The 27875-nt window shown below is 37.3% G+C and overlaps 1 protein-coding gene across 13 annotated transcripts in view; it reads right to left on the bottom strand.

Moving 5' to 3' along the window:
* LOC131428472 (uncharacterized) overlaps positions 1-27875 on the bottom strand; it is a 135617-nt gene that overhangs the window by 100589 nt on the left and 7153 nt on the right. For 4 of the 13 annotated variants that reach the window (XM_058592442.1, XM_058592444.1, XM_058592446.1 and 1 more), the window contains exon 2: positions 24706-25244. In XM_058592442.1, the coding sequence (XP_058448425.1) occupies positions 24706-24781 (76 nt within the window). In that variant the 5' untranslated portion in view covers positions 24782-25244. Of the gene's footprint in view, positions 1-24705; positions 25958-27875 lie in introns of those variants that run through there. The other 9 variants (XM_058592449.1, XM_058592450.1, XM_058592443.1 and 6 more) reach the window with 7 other exon arrangements.

Here is a 27875-nt window from a genome sequence, read left to right on the forward strand (position 1 = left end):
ATGTATTTTAAATCAACACACAGAAGTTCCTAGTCTATGGTGCCCACTTGGTCACTGTTTTTGTGCTGATTCAAATAGATTGTATAAAATTGTTGTCTTTTATAGTTTAGTTGTTGTTTTGTAATGAAAACGGACGTAGATCTGATTTTGTGATAATGTAAATTGTGTGCTCGTGTTTGTTTGCACTTCTTGTAATGGTCTGTATGGAATGTAATGGTAATAATTGTAATAGTAATGTAATAATATAATAATGGTAATAGTTAATATTGCTATTCTAGCTGAGCTGAAACGGTGGCCTTCATTACCGTTCTTGCATACACTTCCTCTTACTCTTCACTCACAGATCATCTCACCTAACAGGTCTTACATGAAAACGACACAGCCTCACAAAATGAACTGGATGAACATCGTTTGACAGCTATAACTGGTTTGCTCACATGTTCAGTCTATATTATTTTATTTTATTATATTCCACAATTGTCCATTTCATTCCACAGTATTCCATGGTACACAAACCACCAAGAAACGTCATAGATGGACTCGATTTATCGTTCATCTGTTGTCACCGTGTCAAACCCAATTGGAATACGTTCGCTTCACTCAATTTCCACTTCACATTGGTAATAAGAGCCGGTAGTATAAAAATGAAACATAAAAAAGAGCTCAGTTAAGCCCTACCGGCCTCTGCAACCCCGGATGTTGGAGCGTAATGCAATCAACATCTTATTTAAGTCGGTCCATATTTCATTCATTAAATTCAATAATGAAGCTGAATGCGGTTTCACATATTCATATTCAATTATATCTGATGATGTTAGAATACAAGCTTTTAGACAACTTTGGCATCTTGAAGTTGAAGGATCTGGCAGGATCAGGATTCCTTACAAAAAAAAATTCATAGAAACATTAAGGAATTTCTAGCTTTTGCGGAAATTATTGACAATTCGAAAGTTCTGTATAAGTTCAAGCGGCATTCTTGTGCAGCTTGATTGTAGAGAACTAGAACTTCCATTAATGTTCCATGAGAAACCCTTGACAACTCGAACGTACAAAGCAAATTCCACAAAAAAAAACTATTGGAAGTTCACGAGATTCTTGACAACTTGAAAGTACGATTAAAGGCTCAAATAAAGAGTACCGTTATTTCAAGTAGCCAAGAATTCCATGTGCAGACTCCAAGTAAAGTAATGAACAAGTTCCGTAACGAACTATTTTCAACTAGAAGTTAATTCACTGCATTCTTTCTTATCTTAGAAATTTTAGAAAAAAATATATCGCTCGATACATTGCTGTACAAAATGAAAATTTACACAGGTTTTTTTAGATAGAAACTCAACATGTAAACACTGAACGACGTAATCTTAAGATTACTTAAAAAAAGCTTTCGATAGAGATACCGAAAACAACGTTGTATGAAGAGTACTGTTATTTAGATTGTTCCGAGGTTGTTTGATCTATTAATAACCAGTGCACCAATTGCAACGGTCCAAGTACAGAACTACGAGGTAATACTTCTTTGTGTATTTCAAAGGTATGTTATCTTATCTGTCATTCAAGGTAAAACGGGATGATTTCTCTTCGTGACCTTTTTTTAGTTTTATGGTCCGAGCAGCTTATACTAGGGATGTCCCGAGCTTCCCATAAATCAGTGGAATTGTAGTGGCTCCGTAGTGGAATTGTAGGTGCATTCGCTTCGAACTTTTTTTTGTGGTATTGCTTCGTAGAACCGGGGCACAAATGTTGTATCCGATTTTATCACAATTCGTTGATTTAAAGTCGAGTAAAAAATATTGCGACTCTACTAATTAGGTGACTATTGTGACAATAGCCCTATGAGTTTGATTGCGCAAATTTCAGAATCTGCAACAGCGTAATGTAACTAGTTTAAGTAATCCGTCTTTTCCAACCGTCACCTCTCAAATATTAGCTATCTTATCAGAGCGATAATTTGGATTGCAACCATTCTCTCATCGAAGTCAACTTATTTTTTTTGTCTACAATTTTTGTTCCCGGCACTCAGCAGCGACACACTTCTATATTTTCGGTCTACGCGGCATTTCAGTCTGACCAGCGTAATGAATTCCGGCTATGGTGGCATTTATCCGGCAGCAACTGCCTCGCGTCCAACCGGCAGTAAAAACCACCCCCAACTAGTCTGATCGGTTTGGCGAAGTTTGCTGTTTTTGCTGATCCACAACAGCATGCGATAACCGTAGGTATTATGGTAGTCATGCGCGTTCGTTCATGCGGCGTGTTCTACCGTGACCGGTTTGGATCTACGCAAGCGAACGTCATTACAGGTTGGTTGCACGTCGAACCGTTCCACTCGGATGACGTCACTGCGAATGACACATTTATTGTAGCTACAAGTTGCGCCGTTGAAGCACTTTTCACATGGCTGCCACAACACAGAACGGCACAACGTTGTCGTTCCGTAGACACCACTGAAACGGCGATGAGGTTTATCGAGACACATTCGCCCTTGACGGAAAGTGAAATGCGAAGCCGTGTTTGTCAGATAAATGCGCCTGCAAGCTTAGTTGCATGACTTAAATGTTTCGTATTCCGGTCAAGTGAGGAGTTTTTTTTTCGGAATATGCTCAGTGCAGAATTAGACTAGGAAGAAAATCATATTATCGACGCATCTCAAACAACTGCATGAAAAGGTTTTAAAGAAGTAAAGTGTGAGTTTAACAACATGCTACGTTTCGAAAACTTCGTCATGTTTGATGCAAGTATCGAATCATTAAATAACGTCCGAAATCAAACAGTGAACGTGCGCAGGAGGTAAGATTCAAGTCTCAAGTATGCCGATTCTAAACCCGAAACGAGAGAGGGGTGGGAGGGGTCCTCAAGTAACCCGTAAAAACAGTCCCATTCAACTGAATGAGAATTATTTTGTGCTTGTTGTTTTCGCAACAAAATACACTCAGTAATTAATAATGGGCCCAATAGAAACGGATTGGATAGGGTTTGCTAAATTAAACAATTTTCAGAAATACATCACTGTTTAAAGTTTTTCTGTCCATAATTTCACCATTTCGACCTACAGTGCTATAAACTGCATCAGTTGTCATCTACAGCATAAAAAAAATTGAACCTAAAACACATCTATTCTTCTGGTTTTGCGAGATAAACATTTCCGATTTTTGGAATAGGCTCAAATCGGCTCTGCTTAGTTTTTTAATATTCCTTTAATTAATCCCATGCACAAAAAAACATTAGAATAGGACCGTTGATAGTTGATAGGATAGTTGAGGATTGAAATACTTTTTGGGCATCTCGATGTATAAATAGGAAATATTCATTATTATTAGTGCATATAAGAAAGGCATAAAGCCTTTTTATATTGTCATATGGACATACGCTGTTCAAACTGTAGTAATTAGCATGTCTATTCAATAAACAATACCCTTAGATGATTTGTCATGCTCGGATTGTGATGAAAACCACAAAAACAATGATTAACTATGTCCTATCAGGCAAAGAGTTTTAAATTCTCATGTAATAAAATTCAATTTATAAACATTAGATGTCCATATACATAAGATTTAGCAAAGGCGTTCGGCTGCCACGACTGGGCTTTCTAAAATACCTTTTTACCTATTTTTATATATATAAAAAATAGGTATAGAATTCGCTCAAACTTTCGAAAATTTTTCCGAGGCCCGGAGGGCCGAATGACATATACCAATCGATTCAGCTCGACGAACTGAGCAAATGTCTGTGTGTGTGTGTGTATGTGTGTGTGTCCGTATGTGTGTTGTCAACTAAGAGGTCGAGATCTCAGAGATGGCTGGACCGATTTTCATCAAACTAGTCGCAAATGAAAGGTCTCCCCGTCACCCAAAACGCTATTGAATGGTTTTGAGATCGGATGTTTACTTTTTGAGTTATACAAAGTTTTATGTCAAAATTTTCAGTTTTTTGACAGTATCTGTCACAATTGACCTTGAAAACAGAATATGTTTTCAGACTTAGATTCCGCACGGTAATAGCTATCAAACAAGCCATAGATTTTTGAAATCCGTCCATTTTTAACGGAGATATCGAAATTTTTGTGTAAGCGACTTTTCCCCCTATTCCAGCAGTAGGAGTTTTGAGCGCTGTATGACAAAGCAGTGCTTGGGAGCAACGGAAAACATGATTTTCTATTCTGTTACATACAATTGTTTCTAAGTACCAAAAAGACTGTGTACAGCATCCTTTTTCATGACATTTAGCCTCGGACCGATTTTAGCACGGCTCGTTTTTGGCAACATAGTCGTTCGAATATGACATATATAAACCAGATGATGGCAGAATTTTTTTTAATTATTTTGTTTTAAACTACTTACAGCAATAAATGCTGGAACAACATAACATCCATATACCATTCGAATCAGTTCGTCGAGATCAGCAAAGGCGTGTGTGACAAATAATTTCACTTAATTTTCTCGGAAAATTTCTTTTCTACAAATTCAGATTCATACGAAAAGTCATATGCTCCCAAACAAAGTTCCTGCATTATGTTTGGTTCCGACCTCTGGTTTCGGAACTACAGGATGATATGTGAAACGAAATCAAAATTGTGTAACTCATTTTTCTTGAAGATGGCTGAACCGATCTAAGATGCAAATGAAATCTAAGAATCATCTAAGATTCAAATGAAAAGTTTCAAAGTTCTATAAAACATCTTGCTTTTCAGTCAGATCCAACTTCCGGTTTCGGGGATTGTATAAAAATGTCTATTCCACATAATTTAATCAGGTTTATCGGGTTAGCAGATTTGGATAGTCGATAAAAAAATTAACTTTTTTCAGTTTTAGTGGTATTCAGTTGTCGATCAGAAGGCACCTAAAAATTTAATTCGTGCTATGATCTCTCAAAGATGTCTTAACTGATTTTCAAATGTTTTGAAACAAATGTAAAGTGTACAGCTACTCAGGTGAATTTATCTGACTTCGGCCATACCGCTTTTAGAATTCCGGTTCCAGTATAAAATCGTTTCTCAAAGCTCAATCGTTTTCTCAAAAAAAGCCTAATCAAATTTCAGAAACAAAAATTTTAATTAAAACAAACTTATATACAAAAATTAATTATTTTATCCAATTATGACTTCCGGTTCTCGAATTACATGATGATGAATTTTTAAAATTCAAACCGATATAGAAGATGACAATCCCGAAAAGCTTCAAAGTTGAACTCAAAACTGTTGTAATTTATTCGTCATATGGCCATACGAATCGGTTTGGGTTATGCTGGTTCCTGAATACCGGCTCTGGAAGTACCTTAAATTACCGTAAACTCTAGAGTGGAACTTACATATCATGGCATGTTTAATCGATTATCACACTTCTAGATTCAAATTCGATCCGATTTGCAGTTTCGACATTACAGAGTAATGAGTGATTAAAATCTCAAATTGTCGCTTAAAACGAGGGTCATTAAAATAATGTCATGAAAACTTAAACACCGAAGAATATTCATGCAAAAAACACATGCGGATTGATAAAAATAGGTATCATCTCACTGCTAGGTGGATTAAACACGTTTTTTCTTATGTATCTGTTAATCAATAAACAATAGGTACATCCGTCATGTCATCCCTTTTTTTAAATGCAGCATGTTTACGATTTCAATGCGTTGATGAGCACATAAATCAAATGATAGCTGATATTTTTTCCTAATAGGGTGCTAAATTCTAGGCGTCTCTCGTGGAGTAATCAGAAAACTAATCAAAAGTTATGAGTTCTTCATGATTAACTCTCCGCTGGTTTTTAGCCAGTTTTATTTCCAATAGCTCAACTAATTTACTTTCTATGAGAAATCCTTCTACAATCGATCTGATTCTAGAAGATCAATGTAACATTTGTAAGGAACTGACTTTGATTCAGATCATTTACCAATAACATTCAGGGTTTCAAATTAAGCAATGATTTGTTCAGTTATATTCTACAACCTTAGAACTAATTGGTTATGATACAAATCTCATATCTGAAACAATGTAAACCTGAAATAGATTAGAGAAATATCCATACAGCTATACATAATTTAATTCATTACATTTTTGAAGTGTTGGGGAAAAAATCATAATTTCGAAAATCGCAATTTTTCATAGTGATTTCCAGACAAACATCTGATTTTTTTTTCTATCGCGATTCTCTGATTTCACATTAAAAAAAATCAGTTGTGAAAGGTCACTAGCGAACATTCTGCTCGACGATATTTAGGGAAAAAGCTCGCACATTGAACATATCTGTAATGATTCTCGAACAGAAGATTTTTGGGAAAATAATTTTCATGGTCATTATATCTGGTGGAGGAGTAATATCGTCTATAGATCGTCTGGTGGTGAAGTAATATCGTCTATAGAAGCTGCAAGTGCTGTGTTTAATAAATGTTATAATGCACGGAACGACCGAAATTAGCTCTGCGCCTAATTCGTATTACTGTTTTTGAATTAGTTGATTTTAACAACAAAATTTCCAAAATAACTATAAAATTAGTTAAAATTTAGAATTTACTGTGCTGAAAAAAACTCTTATTTTGAGAGAAAGTGTTTAGTTGGCGAATATTCTGGACATAAACCAGCAATATTTCAATCCAACACGAAATTCTCATTGACAACTAATTTCGTTATTAAAATCAGAAACTTTGATTCTATTTATCTATCACCGTCATTACTGAAGGACAGCAGTGTCAAAGCAAAACAATCCATTAAAAAGCTAAAAGGGACAGTCTTGTTGAAACTGCTCGCAAATTGTTTAGATGTTTTTCGCATGCGTTACGATATATCCCTATATAATTTTCTAAACCGATATGTAAAAATGACGTAAACTGTTAGTGGAAAGTGTATTTATTCAGAATTTATGCGCAGTTAAAGCGATTGTGGGTAATAATGTTTTTACGCGAAACAGTGAAGTGAGTTTCGAATGTTGCACTCTAATTGTACACGTCAAATGATGTTTTTTTTTTGTATCTTCTCATTCCGGGCTACGCCGTCCGGTGTACTACTTGTATTCGGTTTTTGTTTTCCGAGTGCTCAAAGTTTTCAGTGAGAGAGTCGATTTCGCGAAGTCGAATGAAGAAAACAGCGATTTAGAAGTAAAATTTTCAAAGTTTATGTTTCGCTAATGTCTTTTTCTCCAATACAACATCGTATTTATACCTGCAAATATAGAAAAGATAACCGCGACTGGAATTTTTTACGGTAGTAGTGTGCCATCTAGTGGCTAGTAGTCATTACGGTGTTAACGAGCGCCATATAGATGCTAATTGTAGAAACCAATTCAACCATTTATGTTGGTTGAAAACAACGTATTATTTCTCTAATTCAACTAAAAAATTAGTTGAATGGATATGAAGCGTGCCTTAGCTAAGAAATGACAGCACGTTTAATTGGTGAATTCAACTAAAAAAATAGCCATTTCAACAAATATTTTATTATTATTAAGAGAATTAGAATTAGAAAATCTAAATTAGCAAAAGTAAGATTTTTTTAGTTGTCTCAAAAAATAACTAACTAAAATCAGAAAATCAACTAATTTTTTCGCCAAAATGCTAATTTCGGTCTTTCCGTGTGATAATATAAACATTAATGAAAAACAGTCACAATAAATATTATACAGCTGATTAAAAAATAACAGCCAATTTAACTTGAATATCGTACGCAGAAGGAAGAAGAGCGCATGATATCACTACGCCACCACAAACGCGGCTTTTAAACGATGCGCCTGCTGTGTGATCGAGACTTGTAAAATTCTGCGCTACTGTTACTTCTACAATTCAAATTTATGCAAAAAAGCTTTTTATTGAGTTTTATGTGCAGTGCAGTGTAATCAACCGGCTGGAATCAAAACAACCTTTCGTCGCTATAATAACTATTTGGAATGTGGAAAAAAAAATCTTGTTGCTATTTTTTTACCTGGAGCTGTTAGTGGAATGAATTCAACAGTTGCACTTTTTCTGTACCATTTAATTCCACTATTTCACTGTCACGTTATTACACTTTCACAAAGTCACTATACTTTAATGAAGCATAACAAACGTTACAATACAGATACGCGTATTTCGGAATGTTACTTACATCCTTCTTCAGTGTATCGGTTTTATAAGTTTGTTTGAAAGAATGCTGTAATGCTGCTCCTTTTATACGAAATGTCTTATTGTCAACGGGTAAAAACGGGAAGAAACAGGTAATAACAGACGGGTAAAACGGTAGTTTGATTGCCAGCGGAGGAATAATTGAACTGATTTTTTCACGAGTGATACTGCAATGAACTTTTTATGATCATCTATCAACTCCAAAGTCTCAAAGTCCAAGTTCACGTGATCTTACTATGGAATCTCAATTATTTCTTAAAAAAAATAAAACGTAGATTCACTGAACAAATCAATCCATATTCTAAATCTTTCTAAGATAATACACTGGTTCTCAGAAACCAGTTTCAGCTCTCAAAGAAGGTACAAAGCACGGTGGATAAGATCAAAGTCGACAACTTTTCCAATTTTGGGAGTCCTATTGACTTCTGACTGAAATATGAATATAACACAAATATTGTCTCAAGATGACATTACTGAGACAAATTATGATGAAATAAGGGCAATCATGAGCAAACTTAAAAACATAAAGGCACCTAAGAATTTTTAATAATTTAATTAAATATTCTCCCGATGTAACCTTGAGACTTTGCCATCAATTTTTGCAAGTGTGCTGAATACTTATTCTGAAACTTAATAAAAATGCAACAAATGCATCCAAATTATCCTTATTTTTTAAAATTAGCTTTCAATGTGCTGCTATTAATAACAACTAAGAAAGTTCTGATGCTTCCTGATTGATTTAAAACTGCTGTTAAACCCTTAAAAATCGTTGGACGAGACATGGGGTTTTGGCCCAATTTCCAATGGAATGTTTGATATAGAACCTGTACGTATGGAACAATAAGTTGTTTTAACACTTTTACTGAACATCTCGCTCAAACGCAAATTTGGGTACTTTTTACGTGTTGAAAAAAAAAACGATGCTAGCAACTGTTACTCATACTTGAGCTAGTAATATTTTTCTAGGTTTTTCACTAAAATTCCCGACTTTTTCCCGGTGAACCGAAATTCCCGACTTTATTCCGGTTTTCTCACTTGGTACCCTTTGAAGTGTTTACAAATTTATAAATTTATTGTGAGAGTACCGTTATTCCAAGTATTTTTCATTGTTATCTACTACTTTCTGCCATGTTCCCAGTAAAGTTTTACATTCAATGATTGAATCAATCCAAGTTTTGTTCATTTCGTAGTTTTCGAAATGCTGCTTTGCGAGGCCATGGGTTAGAATTAATGGCAATCCGGTGAAACAATATCCGGTAAATATGGCGGCTGGGGTAGAAATTCCAATTTCAGCGTTTCCAAATAAGTTTCTACGACATTCAAAATATGGGACCTTGCACTGTTATGAAGCCAAGTTATTTTATCGTGATGTTGTTTATACTCCGGCCGCTTTACCTGAAATACTCTGTTAAAACGTATCAACTGTCGACTCCACGTGTTGTGGACAACTCCAAAAGTGTTTGGTATGGGTTTACGAGCAAAGCTAGTAAATCTTCATCTTCGAACTTTTTAGATTGTGCGGTCCAAGTAACAACATCGATATCTGAACCGCACATCCCATCCGCATTCTTGCTCAACGAGAGCATGTTCACCGTATTCTTCTAATAAAATAAGAGGATTTTTTGCGGTACTTTTTTCATGTTTAAGTTTGAGATCTGCTTAGTCGGTAGCTTCCAATTTCAAGCAATGCAAAAGCGATGTTTTCAAATCCTTGTTTCTTCGTCTCTCCGCGATCAAAGAGTGGCAATTTGCTTTGTTCACCGCATTGCAGATAAGCACCTCAATTCAATTATCTAGTGATACATCTGAGTCGACCCTGGCATGTATCAAGAGGTTGTAAATGCAAATAAACGTGTGCAAATGTGTCCTCAGCATTCGTTGACAACGACGAGAACAGTATCTTATCGTTTGGACGTAGTTGTCCTCAGTAGCGCAATGCAGCGGCAATGATAGCCTCCAAACACGTACTACTGATGAATTTAATTACGTTAGCTGGGGTATGACAAAGTTTTTATCAGTCTGATTCACAGATGACAATCAGTTCACGTTTTGGACTTTTGGTTTCTAGTAATTGAACCACACGATCTTCTTTCAGTATTATCTAACTGAATTTGATAACACCTGAACTAACTACGAACATCCGCATTCAACTCCATAAATTTTCCATTATCCGTGATAATCCAAACCACTTTGTTGTTTTAATTACCCTCTCCATAGCATTATTATCAGGAAAACATTTATTAAAGGGGAAACATGAAAACCAATCGCACGGCACTGAGTACTGCTGGGTACCTCTCCGCTTTGCACTGGAAAGTCCTCAGGGCGTGGAACGAGTGATGCTTCTTGTACAAGGAACAAATAAGCAAAAATACTAACAGAACCCAGGTTTGCTCTATTCAACCTGTTGGTCGAGCCGATGGCATGTTTGAGCTGAACACGTGATAAGTTCGATGACAGGTTGCAAGTTAGATAATGGGAAAAAAATGAAAGTTGTAAAACTAGCCGCATGCAACTCCGATCCCTACAGCTCACTAGCACTATGAAGTGTAAAATAATAGTATTTCCAAAAGGATTTCCAGATACCAAACAAACAGTAATAAGGGCATCCGAAGGACAGCCCTAAGTAGAACGGGTCGGTTCATGGACGAGCTACTTTCTATATTAGCAAACGAAAGCTATTAGCTGTCCGCTCGGGTGAATGACTGAGAGGCTACCTAGCTAGGGTTTGATATTTTTAGATGCGACATCATAATGCTACGGCACAACAAAGATGGTGTTATGTAAAATAAACATAAAATCGGCTTACGGCTAAGTTGTACGATAAAGTCCTTTGTTTGGGATAATTGTTCCTGAAGTTCTCATTTCTACTGTTTTATTTATCAGTCTTTTCCCAGTTCGCCTTCATACATCGTGCGAGATAGTCGACACAGCATATCGCTTACAACCGGGACGACAGACCCAAAGGTGCACAATGAGACGATTCGAAATGAGCAAACCCCTAACGAACAAGGGACAGTTGTTATTCCGCGGCCAAGATCAATTCGTTATTGATTTCAAAAAGGTATCGTATTTGATCTTCGTTCTTAAGCTGCGAATTGATCTAAAAGAAATTACTGAGATGCAACTTAACAAAAGTGATACCCTTCTTATGTTATCTTCGATCACAAAGAAAAATGAACATGTAGGTCGTTAATCACCTACGAAAACCAGCAAACCAAATGTCCGTACTGTCAGGAAGCCGTTCACTATGACAATCTTTGCGAGAAACTGGACAAGAAGGCATCTAAAATTTATCGCCCTATCGGAGTAGTACAGTTCCAGAAATTAACAACAGAAAAAGTGCAAAATCAGAATCAACTTTTTGTTCAATTTAATTGAAACTTGGTACACGTTTTCAGAATAGCAAGAATGGAGACTGATTTTTTTAAAACAAAGCTGTATGTATTTTTGCAGACACTTTCTTTAAATCGTGATAACTCATAAACTGTAAATTGTACAAAAATGGTGTTCAAGAAGAAATGGTAGGAAATCGAATGGACACTTTAAAAAAAATATACACTTCTTCTCGGAGACCAGTTTACATCACCATTTCTGCTGATTATTCGATTGTCAAAGATTGGTCGTGCTGTGTGACACGTAGCGCCGTCCTGTTGAAATCAAAAATTTTCATAATTAAATTTCAAGAATCAACCTTTTAAATAAAGCTATAATAATTAAAATTTATCAAACCGTTTTTTGCCTTTCTCAATTGATTGGAAAACCATTATGCAATCAATTGGAAAACCGACTTAGCCCGAAGGGCCAAGTGTCATATACCATTTGACTCTGTTCATCGAGCTGAGCAATGTGTGTGTGTCAAATAATCTCACTAGGTTTTCTCGGAGATGGCTGAACCGTTTTTGGCAAACTTAGATTCAAATGAAAGGTCTTACGGTCCCGTACGGAATTCCTGAATTTTATCCGGATCCGATTTCCGGCTCCGGAGTTATAGAGTAAAGTGTATTCAATATAGTACACCGTCACTTAAGCCGGCGAAACAGAAACCGTAAAAAAATGTCCAAACTGGACTCAAAACCGTTATTCCCAATTTAGAGTATGATGACAAAATCTTATAAAATCTTCAAAATTTGAATAAAAACTAGTAGAGTTTGTACGTCATGTTAGTTGGTGGCCGTACGAACCGACTTCGGTTATACTCGAAGAGAAACATTTTGAATAGAATACCAACGTATTATATATGAGAAAGGTCAGTTCGCTTTCACATTTCATCCAAGTCAGTCGATAAAACGAAACCGCTTACGTTCGGGACAGAAGAAACCAAGTACAGTATTGTGTAGTGAACAATTGAACGACCTCGAAATGAGTGAACTAAACGAACAAAAGCTACCGCCGGTACGAAAGAATACAATTATTGTTGACTTCAGACAGTGCAAATTCGATATTCGATACGATAACTTGAAGGTTTGCTTAAGAAGCAAATGCATCTAGACATTAAACGTGTGCATTCACTTCAATGCAATAATACAAATGTTATTTATATCCAGTTTTATAAAGAGTTGGATGCAATTCAATTCGCAAAAGACAATAACAATGTGCACTATGTGGAGCACGAGAACATTAAATACAACATTCCAGTATATATGGAAGATAGTGCTATAGAAGTGCGTGTGCATGATCTTCACTATGTCCCAATACGGAGAGATTCTCTCTATCGAAAAAGAAAAGTGGAAGAATTTTTTCCCCGGTATTCTAAATGGCGTACATTTATTACGCATACACTTGAAGAAGCCTATACCTTCTTATGTGATTTTCGGTCAAGATACAAGAATTCCGTGCAAATCACTTGTTACCTATGACAATCAGATGGCCACATGTCAATATTGCCAAAAAGCTGTTCACTACGGTAAGCCATGTGATAAACTGGACAAGGAGACAACTACACCAAAGGACAACGGTGCTTCCTTCACATCAACCCCAAGCAACCCCAGTACACCTGTGACAGCGGCCAACAACAATGAAGCATCCCCTTCAACGAAACCATTAGTATCCTCTATAGAACAGAGTATACCAGCTGCAGTTAACAACCTACCCTCCAACCAACCAGCAATTGCAACCAATGTACAACAAGATGCATCTACAGCAACTAGCAACGAAAAGAAGACGGAAATCGACAACAATACCATCGATGCGGCAATGGATGACGAGACGAACCACGAACGAAGTGCCCCTCAATCCTCGCAGGAGGGAAATGGAAGCTCCTCTCCCCTTAGAAAAAAGGTGACAATGAGATCCAACTCAAAGAAAAAAAAATATGTAAAAAATCGGCTCAATCGGCCACGTAAAGCTTGTATGCAAATAGGCCTGAATAAAAATATCCTTTTAAATAATATATAAGAAAGGCATCATTACACCACTAGGTGGATTAAAACAGATTTTTTTGTACATTGCATTTTGAAACTCGAAAGTTTTCGTTGGACACCCTTTACGAAATCCACATAATTGTTCGTCTTCGACTCACCAGAGAAATAGCAGTTTCCGTCAAACTGCTAGTTGCACCTAACGAATCAACATAATTTTCATCGGAAGTGAAATAAATTAGTTTCAAATGAATAGCAAAGATGCATTAGTGTTCTTTGGTATCATAAATGTGGAGCGTTGTTACGTTTTAAATTTTCAGGCTCATAATGTTAACAGATCGGAAAAATTGATAAAATAAATTTTCGTTAGAAATTTCAGGCCACAATACACGACAACGAAGATATGTTGTTCTCTTCATACGGTTTCGAAGTACCAACTTGAAAATAACCTTAGCATAGAAAAAAACCTGTTTTAATCCACCTAGTGCTGTAATGATGCCTTTCTCATATCAATCATACCGTCATATATAATACTGTGGTATTCTTCAAAATAATTCTCTGCGATTCTTGAAAGAATAACCGAAATCGGTTTGTTTGACCGTCTACTGATAAAAATTATCAATTGGAATAGATGTGAGGTCGATTTAGAATTTTTCCCCATTTTCAGTGATGGTATACAATTTTTAACACACTTTACCCTTTATTTCCGGATCCGGAAGTCGGATCCGCATGAAATTCAGGAAATACGCATGGGACCACAGGACCTTTCATTTGAATGTAAGTTGAAAATCGGTCGCGCCATCTATGAGAAAAATTAGAACACATATTTTCTTTTTTTATGCACATTTTACCCCATAACTCCCGAACCAGAAGTCGGATCCAAATAATATTCAGGAATTTTGTATGGGACCTCAAGACATTTCATTTGAACCTAAGTTTGTGAAAATCGGTTCAGCCATCTTTGAGAAAAGTTATTGCATTTATTTTCACAATTTTTTGCACATTTTACCCCATAATTCGGGAACCGGAAGTCGGATCCAAATAATATTCAGGAATTTTGTATGGGACCACAAGACCTTTCATTTGAATCTAAGTTTGTGAAAATCGGTTCAGCCATCTCCGAGAAAAGTTAGTGCAAAAAAACGTTACATACACACATACGCACATACACACACACACACACACACACACACACACACACACACATACACACACACACAGACATTTTGCGTACTCGACGAACTGAGTCGAATGGTATATGACACTCGGTCCTCCGGGCCTCGGTTCAAAAGTCGGTTTTCACAGTGATTGCATAACCTTTCTATATGAGAAAGGCAAAAAGAGAAAAAGGGTGTTTTCCAAGAGCTTGCTGATTCTAAATTTAAATAAAACACATGCCAAATTATGAAATGGCTAATTTTTTTTTATTTGGTAGATAATTTCTTGGCATTTAACATTTAAATGTGATTTCCGGCATATGGACACCACAACTATTTTTTCACAACGATCATTCTGAAGGTCCAATTTTTGACCACTTTTTCACGCTTTTGAGGGCGTATCTCAGCAATGACACGTCGATTACCATTCACGGTAACGCGTCGTCTTTTCTTATTTTTAAAGAAATAAGGACCGATTAATCCACCAGTTAGTTTGGACCGCACCAAACAGTACATTTATCGATGGCTTTCCAAGTAACTGCGTTCTTTATGGTGGTCTCAGACGGACGGTTATGGGCATCATAAAATCCACGAAGTGCTCAGATTTGATTGAACACTGCTTTTGAAAATAAATTTCCGCGATTAAGAAGCGTTGTTCTGGAGTTAACCTATTCATGATGATATGCCGAACAATACTGAGTAGAGACGTCACTTTACACTGTCTAAGCAATTTTCAAACAATAGAGTAATCCCTATTGAAAAAACCAGTCTCCTAAATTTTTTCGTTGCGTATGCTCTTCCCAATCGTGAAATATTGATACTTTTTGACCGTTAGTAAGAAAACCAAAAAAAATACCAAATCACACCAACGCGTCCTACAGCAACGAGTTGGTGTTGAATACGGCGTTATGCTTTTCTGGCGCAAAATTAGGGAAATACGAGCTCCGTTACTTCCAACTGCCAACGATTCATCATCGAAAGCGACGTTGTTTTCCGCCCGTTCCTGTAAACACAGTGTCAGGCTGCTTGCCGTGCGCGTCGGTAAACAAATGCGGAGGTCATCTTGCTGGCGTAAAAATTAACCATGGGCCCACGCAACGCCATACGAAACCATCGTGCGTTCGCACCGCGTGGCCGTTTGGTGTGCTACAGTTTCTCGGAAACTTCCGATGAATAACAATGAGATGAAGTTAATATTAGTCGTCAGTTCGATTCTAACAACAGTAGGGAAAATTAGCGACTCGAAAAAAAATCAATTCAATCTATAATAATCAACTGACATTGCACAGTGGTTCAAAAGCGCAATTTCACGCTCTTAATTGATAACTCATAGGAACGTGGTTTTCGAGGTACAATATCTTCAGCAAAGTTACTCAGAATGATAGACGCCATCTTTTGGCAAATTGTATTTATGTGATTAATCCCCCTAAAAGTGGGATACAAATATTATTTTAGCTCAGAGCCAACATAGAGCCTAAGTTACTGCGACAAAGTTGTTCAAAAAGTTATTTCAAACAAATTTGCTGAAGGTACTATTCCCGAAACTTGAGTGTAATTCATGATATAATGTATTTTCTGAAAAGGGTGCCCTAAAACCAGTTTTTGTATGAAAACACATATATTTTCAATTTATATGAGTTTTTCATGTTCTACAAAAATTTGCATCATTAAAAACTACACAACTTTCTCAAACATACAATGCTTCTATCATTTCAGTTTAATGAAATAGAGTCGTTTTTCATGTTTTTTATTACAAAATTTCAACTTGTCTATCATCAAAAGGCGCAGAAAGGTGCAGATGAGACTATTTACATATTAAACTATTTGACAAGAGCTTTCATACCGTGGTTGAATTATTCGTCTGCGATCGTCTGCAGGCGAGATATGTTCTTTTCAAATATCCTTGTCCCTGATATTTGCAATGATAAGGTTAACTTCATGTCATAATAGATTTCAGTATATATTCATTATTAGGGTACTTGCCACAAAATATGACTTTTTTTGCACATCGAAGTCTATAAATAGAATAGATTGGTAACGGTTTTGTCACGACTTAAAAAAAAGCAATCATTAAATCGAATTAAGTTGTGTCATTTTCTGGTAGAGAAAGGTATAATCAAATCTCATTTTTTAGTTATTTGTATTTACTTTATGATAGCTGACAATGTTCGTAACCAGCTAAAAGACTCTTAGCATCATCCGACAGATTCTTCTTGGACTGTTTTAGCCATTCACGAATATTTGTAACCAAAGGATCCAATGAAACTTATAACTAATTCATGGGATCCCGATTCGAAAGTGATCTGTATTGCTTGCATGTATAACACTCTCGAAATCTGTATGAGAGAAACTTCTTAATCATTGTGAACAGTACAATATAGCAAGCGTTTATCGATCTTCACTTCAATTGATGAATGGAGGATATTTGTCCGCAGAGATTCTCTATAGAAAAACTTACCAAAAAATGACATAACGTAATTCGACATGATGATTGCCTCTTTTTAAAGTCCTCTTATCTCACTTTCAAAAATCGTTTGTAATGATTACTAAACTTTTCTATTCGTAGACTTCGATGTCCATAAAAAGCATTTATTGCGAGAGTTACCATGGTAACGAATATATGCTGAAGTCTGATCTGATATGTAATGAACCTTATCATTGCAAATATCAAGGACAAGGTTATTTGAAAAGAACATATCTCTCCTGCAGACGATCGCAGATGAATAATTCAACCACGGTATGAAAGCTCTTGTCAAATAGTTTAATATGTAAGTAGTCTCATCTGCACCTTTCTGCGCCTTTTGATGATAGACAAGTTGAAATTTTGTAATGAAAAACATGAAAAACGGTTCTATTTCATTAAACTGAAATGATAGCAGCATTGTATGTTTGAGAAAGTTGTGTAGTTTTTAATGATGAAAAACTTTGTAGAATGAAAAGCTCATATAAATTGAAAATATATGTGTTTTCATACAAAACCTGGTTTTAGGGCACCCTTTTCAGAAAATACATTATATCATGAATAACACTCAAGTTACGGGAATAGTACCTTTAGCAAATTTGTTTGAAATAACTTTCTGAACAACTTTGTCGAAGTAACTTAGACTCTATGTTGGCTCTGAGCTAAAATAATATTATTATCTCACTTTTAGGGGGATTAATCACATAAATACAATTTGCCAAAAGATGGCGTCTATCATTCTGAGTAACTTTGCTGAAGATATTGTACCTCGAAAACCACGTTCCTATGAGTTATCAATTAAGAGCATGAAATTGAGCTTTTGAACCACTGTGCATTGGTTAGGTTTGACCTTTGACCTCGTTTTTGACTGTCTTTCACAAATCACAGCGGTTAAATTTGGTTGCACTCTATTAGCGAGTCGATCCTTTTCCAGAAATGCCAATCACCGTCCTTTTATGTGACGTTTGGAGGTAGCAAGGCAGGAAGGTCGATAATGTTTAATAAAGCATGTTTCGTGACTGTCGCTGGAAAGTTTCAGAACAGTTATGATAAAAACTCTTTCGGTGTCAATATATCCGTAGACATTTGAATTGGAATTGCTAATTGCTGACATGCAGGCGAAAAGAGTATCTCTACCTGAGGCTAGACTTTTTGGTGAAACAATACCTTTGGACAGCGATGTAACTCAATTTGATATTGGGCTATGGTCGGCAAGCCTTCGACCGCAATCGTATGAAATACATGACTGGCAGCAGCTACACCGCAGGGAGACAAAGTGGTAATTCAACCAAAAAAAAGCGCACTAGTAAATTTCGGTTCAGGTCTGGATATAACCGGCTGTGCCGCGTAGATCAAACGGGGACGTTGATTGCGTAAATTCGAGAACCCGCCACGAACATATTTGGACCATTAACTGTGTTGTGTTGCGGTGTAAGACATTATCCTGGGTTTTCTTTGTCACGTAATAGAGGCCAATTTGGATAATTTTGGCTTGACTATCCTTTTCCGAGTAACTAAAATACTAATGATGTAACGCAATGGTTGGACATTCGGCAAAGCACGCGACCGGCAGTGTGGAAATTTTTCCGCAAAATTCGAAACAATATTACGCGATTACGATAAACACCGCTCGGAGTCCGAAAACTGTCCTTTCATTTCAAAGCCAAAAATAGACAATTACCTAGCAGGAACCGAACTCGTAGAGTAAGGAAATAAAATCAGCCGATGTCTGTATTCCAAATGGGAAGCTATTTTCGTCCCATGTCGCCAATTTTCTTTTGGTCCTCACGGTCTACGATGCTCTGATGTGATTATTGGGTTGACTGTCGTTCTTCCATCACCTTCCTCCTCCCTTCCATCCATTCCCAAGGTTCTCACGTCATAGCCATTATTTATGATCAGCTCTTAGTTTAATGTGCAAAACTTCGGTTTCTGCCTTCTTCAAACTGACCGACCCAATTGTGGGCTGCGGTCGGATGGGAAAACCGCCACGACTGTTGCGCTGGTATGCAGTAGAAGTAATGAATTAATCAATCGCATTTGAAAGGATATCGACGGTTGTCGGGGGTGGTGTTTTCCGCTTGACATTCGAATTCGGATGGGGTTCATCGACAATATGCTTGTTTTTCTCGAATAAAACAAATGTGTTCTAAGGTAGCAGAAAAGCGCGGCTTTAAAGCACTTTCTGGTTGGGGTTGCTGGATTAGAGCAAGGTAAAACAATAGTTCTATCGCTATAGCAAACGAATCCAACGGCACAAGGTCAACTGAATTTTCATTGTCATGTGACCAAAGGCGTGCGGATTTGACGGACATCTAATTTTATTTTTAGATTCATATTCCGATTAAAAATTTATGCCCTACTGGCAGCAAACATCGAGTTATTGTGCATTTGTTTGATTAGATTCGTTGACCCAATTGACATGATAATTAGATCTAGAGCAAAAACCCCATTATAGATTTGTCAAACCTATCATCCGTAAGCGACGTACTCGGCAATTTTTGAAGTTCTACTCATCTATGCAATAGAATCCTAACACGTGTCGTTCACTCGCACCGTGCTGGTTACATAAATCATCCGTTTCGGGTGGGTATGGACGCACCCACACTCCAACTGCAGCACCACCACCATCATCCTGATGTTTCATCAGGAACGGTAAAGCGAACAACTCAGCAGAAATGTAAGCAAAAATCGCTTGGAGGAGCCCAGTGCCATCTTCACAGTTGACGACGGTGGTGGCGTTGACATTGATGACCATGGTGGAAAATCAATAAGCGCTGTTCTCAGAACTCTTCTTTCCTGCACACCGTGCGAGTGCCGACGATGAGTGGGTGGTTCTGGGAAAACCCATCACCTTCGGCACGGCTAGGGCAATTATGGGAAGATTATAGCCAACGGAATCGCTCGATGTTTAGAGGCTAGTTCATATGAATGAAGCTACAGATTTGAGGATTAGAGTAACTGAAGGTATCCCAAATGATGTCTACAGCGTTGCTGGGAATTTTATTCTAATATTGAATGTAGTGTAGACTACTAGCATAACGAAAACGTTGAGCATTTTTATTGGTTTTAAACATGCAAATAAGCATTGATAAAGAATGAGGATGAACCGTAAATTTCATACATTCCCGCAGTGATGCCAGATTATAAGTGTAACAACTCCGTAAACATCCAGTAGAAGGAATGTATCAATTTCAAAAGATATTGTAAAGGCTGACTAATAGTATATTGGTGATCATCTCGTGCGCCGCTAGCACGCATCTAGTGTTGAGAATTAAAAATGTTTGACAGTGGTCTGTTTACACTTCTATAGAGAGTAACTGTTGCGGCGCTGAACATCCTCGCCAGGGAAGAATAAACACAAGCCGTACAAGGCCAGTAAACATTCGAACCGGAACATGAAGCAGAATTCTGTGTACAAAAAGTGCGCAAGGCAGTCTTGTAAAGACTGTCCCAGAAAGTATGGACTCAACCAAAAACCGCTGACATTTCGCAATGGTTCAGAATCTGTCAATTTTTATTTTTCTCTAACCACTTCTGCAGTTGTTTATTCGTTTTCATTAGTTTGTTTCGAAATGCGTGGACTTTCAGCAGAACAACATCGAAAAATTGTGTACAAATGGTGCACAGAATGCGGACTGTCACTGAGAAAGATAGCAAAAATGGTAGGAGTAAGTGAAAAAACCGTGCGAAATGCAATCGGGAAGTTCGGTGAGGATAACACCTTTAAGGATAAACCGAAAACGGGTCGAAAAAAAGGTCCCGCTAACCCTCAGTTGGATAAACGTATACTGAAGGCGTTCGGGCAAAAGAAGGAGGTTTCAGTTCGGGATGTGGCCAAAAAAGTGGACACTTCGAAGTCAAATGTTCTTCATGTTAAAAAACGTTTGAATCTTCGAACCTATAAGGAGCAGAAACAACCAAATCGTAGTCCGAAACAAGAAGCATCGATCAGGCCGCGGATTCGAAAGCTGTACAATACGATTCTTGCTGGAAATTTGAACTGCATAATCATGGACGACGAAACCTACGTGAAACTCGATTACAAATCCTTGCCGGGGCCACAATATTATACGGTGCAAGAAGGGCAAGTGTTAAGCTAGTCCGAGACATTGATTGAAGTAGAAAAATTTGGTAAGAAAGCTATGGTCTGGCAAGCAATTTGTAGCTGCGGTAGGATTTCGAAACCCTTCATCACCACTGCTTCAATTAACAGCGAAATATACATCAAGGACTGTTTACAAAAACGACTTGTATCCATGATTCGAAACCACAAGGATCCTGTTGTCTTCTGGCCAGATCTTGCTTCTTGCCACTACTCGAAATCAACGGTAGAATGGTATACTACCAAAAATGTCACTTTCGTCCCAAAAGACATGAATGCACCAAATTGCCCACAACTTCGACCAATTGAGGATTTTTGGGCATTGACGAAGGCACATCTTAGGAAACATGTCTCGTCAGCCGAAACCATTCAACAGCTCGAAAAAGATTGGAAAAAAGTGTCAAAACTTGTCGCCAAGAAGTCTGTACGGAATTTAACGAGGAACGTTCGCAAGAAGGTGCGCCAGCTAGTCTACAATGGCTAAGTAGCAAATGTTGGGAATAATATTCTGTTGTTGTAGTCTAATATTATCAGTATATCGAATAAAATTTGAATATCTAACACTTGTGAATTATTTACAGCGATATCAAAGTGCGTCCATACTTTCTGGTACAGTCTTTAAGACCGTTATTTTGACGAAACACAAGGTCTGTACTTTGATTGATGACGAAACATACGTCAAACTTGATTTTAAACAGACTCTCAGTCAAAAGTTTTCCATCACTACTGGACGTGGGGATGTGCCGAAAGGAATCGACTTTTTCAAATTTTTTTTCGAGATTACATCAAATCTAGACTTTTCGTGTAATTCTGAGACATTCGGCATCAACAAAAAAGAACCGATTTCGGAAATTTCATGGTGATTTTTCAAGATCGAAAATTTTTAATCATTAGCCGCCGGGTAGCACCCCTTACGCATATCCGATTTAGCTCCAATTTTGCATGGGGATTTTTTTCGAAGTGCTTAAACTTTTGAACACTACTGTTTTACGAAATTAGAGGAGAACCCGAAAGTATTAGTACCCTTATATATATTAGAGGTAAAAAACAACGTGTTTTTTCAGTTACGTCACTTATACCATCATATCTCCAGAACCAAAAGTCACAACCATTAGATCTTCGAAAAATGTGGAAAAGGGGAATGCTTGCATAATTCATACAATTGATCAACTAATTGATATTCGGAAGTGTTAAGGAACATGTCAGTTGTTTTCGTATTCACGACATCCAGTTATGTCTCTGACATTACCTACCCGCTTTTTTTTCCGTTGAGATTCGAGTTCGTGTTATGGTTCGTTGAAAGCTATGAAGAAATATTGATGACAAAATGTGTTCTGCAATCGAAATTGGATATTAATCGTAAGCATTAAAAAATTATTTTTTAATTCTTTCAATTCCCAAGCTTTTCAGTTTACTAGCGAATTACATTTGATGAAAGCAAGCCTGTCAGAGCATTCAATCATTTTGTAAGGCTTTTTGTGACGTTTGCAGCATGACAGCAACCTTATCCTGGCATGTTTCGTGTGAGACTGAAGCATTAGCAATGATTTATATTTCTAGATTCGTGTGCTTTTACAGTATTGCTTTTGCTTTGAAAGTTTTTCATTTAATTTGTCGCTTACTCATTCAAAACCATCGTCTCCGTTAGGAAAAGCCATTAAGGGGTTATACCACTATAGACAAAAAAAAAGAGAAGGACTTTTTTGGGGAATTATTTTTGGATCCAAAAAATGGAGTAATCCGAATTTTGTATAAAGCACTTTTTAATGTGTATATTTATGTACAAAAAATATGATCAATTTCAAATATTGAAATATTGGCGGCATTTCCGCAAAAGTGCTGCATTTTGACGGCTGGAAAATCAGCTCCCACAATTTTCGAACTAGAACAAAAAACAAAACATTTTCTGATTTCATATTACAGTGTGCATAGAGGTACGTAGGGTTTTTTTCTAATTAATTAATTTTCTGTAAAATGGCAGCACTTTGAAAATAAAACCGCATTTTTTCATCACAAAATTGTTCATAAAAAAAATATTCACAATTTTCAAAAACCCCTACGTACCTCTGTGGAGAGAACTATCGAGAATATTCTGTAAAATTTTTGAATCGATTGGTCAAGATTTACTTGACTTATGTTTCCGGCCAGCTCAAAAAACGTGGTTCTGAACACAAAAGTCGCTCGGAGTATAATAGTCGGAGTCTAGAAACTTTTCCCGCTTTTCATCTTTTGGAATATTATTTTTAAGATCATACATGACCTTTTGAAATGAGAAAAAAATTCCGATTTTTGAAAATTCTGCAGTGGTGTAACCCTTTAAGCCAGCATTGTGTCCAAGCTGTTTAGAAGACAAAATAGGACACTGCTCGCTATTGATCAAAATTTGAATCATGTGTACATCAAAATATGTGGCTTTATCCGTTTAAATCGACGCTTAGAAATATTCCCAATCAGTAGTAATATTACAAATCGGAACAAAATTGACTGAGCTGTTTTTAAAACCTGACCACTTTTGCGTACGTTCACTTTTTAGATGTGTTCCACATTGAAATATGCGAACCGATGATTGAATCAATTTGTTCATCAGGATCATGGGTTCCTTTTTCACATGTTTAATCATTCTTCGAAAATCTTTAAATGATGAATTACAAATAATCTAAAAAATCCAAAACATACGTAAGAGCTGATTTTACAAAGCAATTCTTTGTTTCAACATGTAGTAGTTAAAGGAAGGTACGTTATTTCTCAAGTGAAGTTTAGAGTCGTATTAACGTTACAGCAGGAAAAGTTATCTTACATAATTTCGCCCATGCTAAATTTAACCCGAAATCATTTTGCAGATTGGACCAAGAGTTAACTTTTGTTTATATTTACCGTAATGTTTAGAAAATATCATATGTTGAAAAAATAGAATAGATAGAAATTATATCGGACCTCCGTGTTTGTGTAGAAAAACAAACGAAGTGACGCGATACAGTGGCAGTTTTTGGCAGTGTTTGAAAGTTCATCTTACATAAATTGCGCACAAGTAAAACTAAACCCAAAACCATCAGCTACCAATGGTTACAGTATCCGCTCGGGTACAATGATAAAACCAAATTGCTACGTTTGTTTCTTTGTCTACACGATGATGAGTGAGAAAAATGCGGATTGATGAGCGCATTCGGTTTATGTGATGGGTGAAAATGAAGTAAGTGACAGCGGCAAGGATAATGATCTTGGTGAAAATGAGCCACACGGCGCTGTTGAGATGACTTGTTTCTTTTCCCTAAATTTTTAATGTCAGTATCCATTTTTTTTGTACGTGCTTTGTTTCACCGAGTAAGACTGGTTAACGAAGTGTGCACCATTACAGTCTCACAGGACGCATCTTTGTTGATGTTGTGTCGTGCGGATTTCATCTGATAAAGTATGGTTGCAAAATACTGCAAAGGCAAGCTACTCTTGCTCTACCTACTAGAAACCATCGAACCAAGGTCATTGTCGGCTGAAACAAAGGTTGACAGACATACAGTAAAAAACTAATCTAGGAAGATGTACCTGTTTGTGCACTAACGAGTGATGCTATGAACAGCACGAGTAGCGGGGAATATCGTGAAATCAATTTGCACTCCATCTTGGCGATTATCGACCCGATTGCATAAAAAAAGCAGAAACGTTCCGACGTACTGCTTGCTGGTGACGTTGGTTAGATCAGGGACCAATTAAATCACTCGCTGGCTGGTCTCGCATAAAACTAGAGACTAGCTTTTGGCTGGCGCTGCTTCTGACCGCTGGCACGGCTCCACGCGACGGTCTAGGAATGATCCACTTTGCTGCTCCACTTTGTCTCGCTTTTTTTTCTGCTGCCCGATTTTCCCCTTCACTCACTCACTTTGGATTTCTAATGCGAAACTTTTCCCCGAGACACCCGACTGCTTTCACTCTCTCCCGCTCTCTCTCTCTTCGTTTGCTTCTGCAATATTTTGGACACTGATTTTTTCGGATTGATAATTTTTAATGACTTAATTTATTCGGACGCTTCGCCGAACACGATGTTTAGAATTAATACTTTTATTTACAGAAATGAACGAACTGAACTGAAAACAACACTTCCGCTAGATTTTCATCTATTTTTCACGTCACGTCGATGGTACCGATCATTGGGCAACGAAAATGACGAATGAGACTGCTATTAATATTCCAGAAAATGACACCTTTCTGATAGTGAACTTTTGCTCTCAGACAGTGCTCTGTTGGCAGTGCAAATGCTTTTACTCCCTAGGATTTTTGACTATTCCCCGCACTTCTCAGCCCTAGTTAAGTTTGGAAACATTTTTCGACTTTTTCACAAGAACAAACCACTCCAGCACGAAGTATCACGCGGCTCCATCACTTGGAGCCATCCATTCGTCGGGTAGATCACTGTTTTAAGGGCACCGAGCCAGTCTAATTGGATTTTCCCTTCAAATTAAAAAACCATCGATCGGGATGTGAAAAAAGCGGAGCCAAACTAAACGTAGGGAAATCCACTCGCGGACTGAAAAGTTCGATCGGTTCCCTTTTGCTCTGCTGGTGGCACTCTTTCTGGTTTGGCCTGCCTGTAGGGTGCCTTGGATTACATGGAGCCTGTTGAGTGTGGTCGTGTGTTCCCGTCAAAGGGCACCCATTCTGCATGTTTTCCGCTGTCGGTGTCGATGTGTGCGAGCATGTGTACTTACACATATCGTGAAAATTGTCAGGAAAATAGTTTTCCTTTACATTTTTTTTTATTATCGAAACGTTCACTTGGTTCCAGTGAAAATCGTCTCTCGCGCGCGCTCTCTCTCTCGCGTGCACTATCGTTTGGACAGAACCCACACGTGACAGAGTTGCCAGAGAGTAAAGCGTTTGTTTCGTAAATTGCATATTGAATTTCGAGTTGTGGATTTTTTCAAAATGTTTTATAAGTAATCGAAATTAAATATAAAAATTCAGCGGGTAATAGTGTGCAGGTCATTTGGGAACAGATTGAATAAGAATTCAATTCGACATTCCTCATTTAGCCACCATGACTCTTGTTTTCTCAATGCCGATTCATCTGTTGTTTCTCGTATTAGCGCTTCAAATGGAGTGTTATTTTTATTAGTATGACTTGAGTTTCGTCAAATTTGACATAAGAATTGAACTAACATTGAATACTTTAATAAAAACCTTTTTTAATCCACCTAGTGGTGTAATGATGCCTTTCTCATATCTCACATATGAATGTGTGGTATTCTTCAAAATAATTTTTTTTGACTCTTAAATAACAAAAAGATTTGTTCATAAACTAGTATAACCTACAGAGTGAAACAGTACACGAGTCGGTTAGGCCATCTTCGAGGAACGAAAAGCGGTACTTCCGAAACAATACTTTTTTCGCTATGAAAATGTCGAGCACTTTGGCGAATAAAGTTTTTTTGCGAGGAAGAACTCCTCATATTTTCATATGAAGAAAATAACCGCTGAAAGTTATCGTATTTCGGTGGAGGTAAATGGTGAGCTTGCTTTAGCTGAACGAACGAATTAAAAGTGGTTTGCAAGGTTTAAAAGTAACAATTTTGAGTTGGAACCGGAGCGCCACCAAAGTTTGAAGATGCAGTATTAAAGGAATTGCTCCATCAAACGCAAATGCAAATGTAAAAAGAACATGCAAAATTCTTTGGAATTATTCAGCCAACCATTTACCAACAATTAAATGTAATGTGAATGATCCGAAAGGTAGGCAATTGAGTACCGTATGAATTGAAGCGAAAGGATGCCAAACGCCGACTCTTCATATGCGAGCTGTTCCAACTGCACAAAAGATTTTTTGCATCGAATTGTTACGGACGATGAAAAGTGGTTCATTACGATAATTCAAAACGTCGGGCATGCATATCCCTGCCATTCATCATCATCGATAGCCGTTCAGAATGTTCATAGCTTGAAGACTATGCGTATGGTGGGAGCAGCTGAGTGTGGTGTATTGACAATTGAAACGTTTGATTTGAGCATTGCAAAAAAAACCTGTTTTAATCCACCTAGTGGTCTAATGATGCCTTTCTCATGTATGTATAATATTGAGGTGTTCTATTCAAAATTTTTCTCTTCGATTTTTGAAAGAAACCAAAAGATTGTTTGTGCATAACATACAGAATAAAACAGTGCTTTGATTGCGTAGGTTATCCTTATGAAAGCGAAGTGGGTTCACTATTATATGCACTTCCGGCACCGGAACCCGAGAACCGGCATAATCGAAGTCGGTTCGTACGGCCATCGACTAACATGACATACAAACTCTACTAGTACGCACTCTAAATTACGATTTGAATGTTTGTTGCATCCGAAAATATGCAGTAATTTTTGGTAGGACCATAAGACCTTTCGATTGACCCAAGGATTGGGAATAACGGTCCAGTTTATAACTCTGAGAAAAGTGGGTGAGATCCATTTTGGTATATATGACAACTATTTCCGGTACTTCCGGAACCGGATACCGGGAACCAGGATAGCCGAAATCGGTTTGTTTAGTTGCTTTCTGATAATGACGATTCGATGTGTAGTTTTGAGACCAGTTGAGATTTTTTTTAACTTTTTTTGTTTCGCCGGTTTAAGTGAAGGTGTACAATATGTAACACACTTTACCCTATAACTCCGGAACCGGAAGTCGGATCCGAATGAAATTCAGAAATTCCGTATGGGACCTGAAGACCTTTCATTTGAATCTA

Source organism: Malaya genurostris, chromosome 2, assembly GCF_030247185.1.
Source record: "Malaya genurostris strain Urasoe2022 chromosome 2, Malgen_1.1, whole genome shotgun sequence".
Taxonomy (NCBI): domain Eukaryota; kingdom Metazoa; phylum Arthropoda; class Insecta; order Diptera; family Culicidae; genus Malaya; species Malaya genurostris.